The sequence below is a fragment of the Carettochelys insculpta genome, chromosome 2 (genome assembly GCF_033958435.1).
Source record: "Carettochelys insculpta isolate YL-2023 chromosome 2, ASM3395843v1, whole genome shotgun sequence".
Classification (NCBI taxonomy): domain Eukaryota; kingdom Metazoa; phylum Chordata; order Testudines; family Carettochelyidae; genus Carettochelys; species Carettochelys insculpta.
In genome coordinates, this window is record NC_134138.1 from 173,045,797 (window position 1) to 173,052,117 (window position 6,321).

The 6,321-nt window shown below is 38.1% G+C and overlaps 1 protein-coding gene across 1 annotated transcript in view; it reads left to right on the forward strand.

The window, feature by feature from the left end:
• Window positions 1–2,543, forward strand: part of ZPBP (zona pellucida binding protein) — a 50,343-nt gene extending 47,800 nt beyond the window's left edge. The window contains exon 8 of the mRNA XM_074985479.1: window positions 2,452–2,543. Within this exon, the coding sequence (XP_074841580.1) occupies window positions 2,452–2,543 (92 nt within the window). The remainder of the gene's footprint in view (window positions 1–2,451) is intronic.
• Window positions 2,544–6,321: the final 3,778 nt, after the last annotated feature.

Below are 6,321 nucleotides of genomic sequence, written 5' to 3' on the forward strand. Positions count from 1 at the left end.
TCACCACTTCCAGACACACTTCCTCACACTTCCCAGCAAGTGAGAGAAAAATTGAGACTCTTGCGAGAGAATGGCACCTGAATCCTTTTACTAGTCATAGTTACTGTGATGCTGTCCCTTAAGCATGCTAAGTGAAAAATGTCTGAATCAGGGATGATGATTGTCTAATACAACTGTAACGATTGTATAGTGTTTAAAAGAAATAGGTTGGGACATTTAGGTACTACGATAATACAAAGAGTAAATAAAGTAATACAGTGATTTCTTAGTTTTGGGAGAAGAGCCAGTTGCAAGCCTCTCTGGCTAAACAATAAGCTCTGTCTAGTAATAAAACATTTGAGGGGGCTTCTAAAAGTCCTTTGAGTCACTAAAAAGGAACAAGCAGAGTCAGGCAGCCCTTGGTAGGTGCCACAGGTCAGGAGAACCTGGCTAAGGGAATAGGTGGGATGAAGCCCCACAAATCCTGTTGAATTAATGGATGCCAGGAAGGCTATGATCTAGTGGAAACATTTGGGCTATGACAGTATGGGGAAACAGCTGCACTCCAGCAACAGGAGACTTTCCCAGTTTCCAAGGTTGCTGAGCATTAGCATCCTGATTGCCCTGCTCTTCCTGTAGTTCGAAAATTACAGCATTTTTAGAGGAAGCCCCCAACTTAATAATGGGTTGTGTTCCAAAAGTTCATTTGTAAGTTCATTGTTTGGAACTCAGAATGCATTTTCCTATAGAAACAATGGTATAAATGGTAGTTCAAGTTTCCAGGCTAGTCCACACAAGCATATTTAACACATAATGTAGCTGAAATAATATTTGTGATGAAAAATAGTAGATATAAAGTTTGATTTATTTAGCCATAAATGTTGGGCTTGAGGAGAGGCAGGTAGAGATTCTAAAAGGGACCTCTGAGCATTTGCTGGTTGCCACCTGTCTCCCCACCCCTGTGGATTCTGCAGCTCCTGCAGCCTGTCCCATCCTCTGGCTGCCTCCTTCCCCGCTCATCGCACACTGCATCTGGCCCCTGCTCATCAGAAGGCAGCGAGTGGTGCAATGCAGGCTGAAGGACTCCAGAGAACTAGGGGAATGGCTGTGCAGCCAGCAGCTGGAGAGCAGTGGCAGATTCTCTCCCAAAGCATTTCTCTCCAGCTGGGTGTGCAGCTGCCTCCTGCTCCTCCGCATTCCTCCAGCCAGCACTTGCACTGCTCTCTCCCCACCTGTGCCTCTTCCCTGTAGCCAGACCCATCCTTACCCTTAGACAGCTGTGTAGGGCATCCAGAAATGTGGGACATCACTGGATCTTAATGTCCACTAACCTCTACTTACTTTTGTTCTGTGTCTCTACTTCCTCCAGGGAGGTTCTATTTAGTGTGAATGTGAAAAAGGCTATCAGGCCTATTAGCAGAACATTGAACCTGTGAAAGAGCCATTCAAGTGGTAATGAAGCCATTCAACAGGCATTTTCCAAACCCAGGTGTTTACTGTCAGTTTCTGAATTAACTTTGTTAGTTCACAGGACCTTAGTTTAAAATTTGCTTTAAAATATTTTCATTAATGTGTAGCTGAAGATATAAAATCACGTATATTAAAAAATCATCATCCTCATAGGCTGCTATTGGACATAGGGCCCCAGTTTAATAGTGCTCCAGAATTCCTGAAGACATCTGTGAGGCTGAGGCTGCAGGTGAGCTTTTGCTTGTATGCGCCCACATTTGTTAAGTTGGATCTTTGTAACACAGGGAGTACCTGTCTAGTGATGTTCAAAAGAGCCAGGAGAGTTAGAGACCAGCCAGTCTCCTGGCTGTGTTCCTTCTTGCTTCCTCCTGATGATTTAGTTTCAAGGCTAACACATTCTATACTGGCTTGTGCTATAGTCAAGCCTTCGCTGAGTATGTACTAATTTAACAGAATGACATAGCATGAGTTAACCAGTAAAAAAGTTTTTCTGCTCACACCACCATCTTTGGCGTCACACACTGATTTCTTTTTGGTTGTTGCTTTCTCTGTGCACACCCTACTTATTAATATTGTCAAAAGTCTGTTTTGTTTTAAATTTCTTTAAGAACATTTGAGTCCACTAGGTGGTGCTAAAACAATTAATTCAAACATTATTTGATGTTCGCTACACTACAGTCTGTTGGGGGTTGCTGCTCACTGGTTCTCAGTAGTGGAAAAACTAACTTGTGGATTGAGCAGTGGGGAATCAGAAAGTAATATGCACTGCTTTTATGAAGAGAAGGATATTATATGTAATGGATAGCATTTAAAATGTATTTTGCAACATCTTGTCCTTTTTAAATTCAAATATTAGTGTTAGAAAAATCTGATATTGCCAATTAGTTAAACATTACATCACAAGGAAGGAAGTTCTCAATATTTCTAAGCTAGGCAGTATTTTAGAATCATTCATTTAGGTAATTTTAATTTTCTTTTGTTCTGTTTTCTCTCTTTTTGTAGTTGTCTGCAGTCCAGGAACATACAATCCCCACAATGGAGTTCACTGTCTTCAGTGCAATCAAACTTTGATATATGGAGCAACAAAATGTTAGCAGAATATCAGCAGGAATACATGGCTCTTCAGGAGCTCTAATGTATTTCATTTTTAACATAGTAATATCAATAAAATAATTTTAACACTGTACAGTGAACTTTGGTTACATCAATGTTTTAAAGAGGAGTAATATCTGCCATTTTAATAAAATATTAGGTCTTATACCATTTTTGAGTATTTGATTTTTTTAAACCCTACATTTAATCTTTATGAAATATGCCAGCTTGACTGCTGTGTTCAGTGAAGCTCTCTAATCACAGAACAGAGTACTGGCAGTGGCATGTTGCTTCCCCACAAGTTGCTTGACAGTGTCCTTCTGTTGGGCCTAGAAGATTATTGCTGGGTCTGTATGTCTGATGTAGTCTACCTGATCATCCAGTCCTTTTATAGACTGTTAGAGGACTGTGAGGAGCCCACACTGCATAGCAGCTGCTCAGAAGTGAATCACACTGGGCTGCAGACCTAAGTATGTGATCTACTAAATTGTGTTTTTTCTGTGAACAGTTACCAGGTAAGAACTTATTTCTTTCTGATGGCAGTGACTTCAGCTTCCCTGGTGAGGAGGACTTCAGCTATCCTATGTTAAGTTTCATAAGTAAGGATAAATTAGTGCTGCTGGCCCATATACAATTCCTCCCAAAAGAGTGGCAGAATTTCCCTTTAATTAGTCATAGTCAGTATTTTCCTTTCAACCGTATGGCCAGGGCAGCAGGACCAAAGTTGAATATCAAAGCTGTCTTCATACTTATCTGTAGTAAGCTAAGTATTTAGATAAAACATCCATCTATATGATTTCACAGCCAGACCTGCCAATGGGGGTGGTAGGTAGGGAAAATGGGGTAGTTATCCCTGGACTCCATATTTCAAAGGGGCCTAGGACTCCCAGCTACTGACACAGCAGTGGCAGAAACCAGACCTCTAGGCCCCTTTGAAATGCCGTGGAGTGCTGTACCACTGCTTTGCATGCGGTGGGTGGGGGCCAGGACTGACTGCCCTAAGCCACACCCGTATGTTTTTGGGTCTACTGCTTCTGAAGGTAGGGAGCTGTGCCCTCTCCAACCTTGTCCCAAGGCCCGCGGCAGCTCTCGGTGCCACTGTTCACAGCAGTATAAAAGTGTCTTAAGATAACCATGACTACCTGGTTGCCTTAATGCCTTCTTATTGTTAGTCCTTAGTGGACTTGACTCTTAAGAGCATTTTTAAGGACAGGAGCCTCAAATCATTGCCTGGGAGGGAGATAGCACAGCAGCCCCTATAGAATTCTCAATATAGTTTTAATAAAACACTAGTATTAGGGGAAATAGATTCATGCTGGAAAGTCCAATTTGTGCTGCAAAATTGGTTTCTGTATTGAAAATACTCTGACTCAGTGGTTCTCAACCAGGGGGTAAATGTTTTCAGAAAACTTCCAGGGTGCATCAAATCATGTAAATATTTGCCTAGCTTTCAACCAATAAAAATCATTAGCAAAGTCAGTAGAACATAAAAGTTAAAGCACACAATGATTTGTTCATACCAGTCTATATACAATACACTGAAATGTAGGAGCAAAATTTATATTCTAATTTATTTTATAATATGTCAAAAATAAGAATCTAAGCAAGTTAGCAGGAATAGTTTGCTGTGACACTTTTTTATATTTGATTTTTGTAAGCAAGTGATTTTTAAGGGAGGTTAAATGTGGGAGCACTCAAGAAATATGAGGGAACAGTAATCTGGTAAGCTTGAGACCCACTGGTCTGACTCATTTCACCTTGCGTTTGTTTTCCCCCATTTTGGGGCAATATGTAGCTTTGAACTTGGGGCGGGAGGGAGCTGTCCAAATATTTCATTTGTTGTTTTTGGTATTTCCTGTTTTTCTAATTTTAGATACTTCCTTGAAGTTTATATTCACATAGTGCGGAAGAGTTACCTTTGAAGGGAACTACAAATTCTGATTTTAGGAAGTTTCATTTGTAAGTAATCTCAGTATTGTCTGTATGGTAAATAAGCTTGACAGCAGGGTCACTTTCTGGCTATTTTGACACATTTCCATCAAAGTAGTTTAATACCATGTCCTTTCACATTTCGTATTTTCCTGTTGCAGCCTTATACATATGAACCCTATGTTTATAAGTTTGGATTTTTTACACTTACTACATTCTGAGAATGAGAATTAAATACATGTTTCAGTATACTTAAAATTTTTGCCAGGTGTAGGTCAAATTAATTAAAGAAATTATTATTAAATATATTTATGTGAACAGGCCAAAGACTGCACAAAGATTTTGATCTGATGCAGATTGTGCCAGAAATTCAAACAAAATTTGGAAAAGCCATAGCTGTTGCTTTTTCAGTTTTAATGAACTAGTTTCTTTGTAATAACAAGCAGTCTTCTAGCACCTTAAAGAAAAACACATTGTAGGTCTTGCCCATGAAAGTTTGTTACTTAGTCAATTCGTTTTTCTTTAAGGTGCTAGAGGACTGCCTGTTGTTTGTGAAGCTACAGATTAATACAGCTACCCTTCTGAATTTAGTTTTCTCTGTAGTACGTGTTTATGTATGTATATAAATGGCCTCGAATTAGTCAATAACACATACAGACATTATTAAGATTTAAGAGAATGACTTTTTATTGCTGAAACAGTTGTATAAACATATCTAATAGCATATCTAATATTTAGCAGAATATATAAAATAGCTAATTTTATCAAATGCCATTTTAAAACTAGAAGCTGGGAAAAAGCAGTAGGGGGGTAGAAGAGGAGCTTTAGCAGTAAATTAAGAAATTTATCTCTGTTCAACTAGAATTTACAAAATGACCAAATCCTAGTTATAGCTCATTTTCATTTGGTAAATAGGGATAAACAGATTGCAAACTAAGAGTGGTTACATTAATTTGAAGCATTGCACATAAATGTCATCTCCATAATTAGCCAATCACAATAACACTGTTACTTAGCATTACTTTTGTTTATCAGTGGTTAATAAAGTGTAAGAAACAGCGAGTCTTGCCTTTGCAGATATGTAAGCTTTATGTTGGTAACATGCCAAGTAATGTAAGCAGATGGAGCATTGTACAGTACCTACCACAAATAAATTCCAGGTTACCCTCTGTGATTAATTATAGTTTTTAAGGCAGTAGAAATATAGATTAAGCTGCACTTTTTCTTTTATTTCTTTTTTTCTTTTTTTTTTTTTTAATAAATAGAAATGTACAATCTGATGCATTTAGGGAAAAAAACCTGTAGTTGGTACACAGTTCTATCACTTAAAGGCATTTATAAAATATCAGCCATACTTACTGGGTCAGAATTGAAGTGGTAAGTTTTATGCTTCGATTGTTCTTTTCATTTTGATGTGTTATGTCCTGTAAAAGTCTTGACTTGATTCTCAATGCATACATTGTAGCATAACGTGAAAAATGGTTGTTTTTTTGCTCTTCATAAGTGAAATTCATTCATGCATCAGGCTGTTTAAAGGCCTATACGCACTTCATATTTATTTGGAGGAATTAAATAGTACCAGTGGTACATAGACCTTGTGCTGTTTTACTACACTGAGGAATTGCATCTTCTATGAACAGTATGTTTCTCCCAAGATTACCTATACTGATTTCTGCAATGTGATTGATTAATCAATCACAATTAAACACACATGGTATATAATAAGTATACTGTCTGTGGGACAAATATTGACCTCATTTACATTGATGTTAATGTGAAAATTAAATTAATTGAATAACTGGTCATTGAATAATTTGGTCATATAACCAAGACTAGGTTTTGCCCACCACA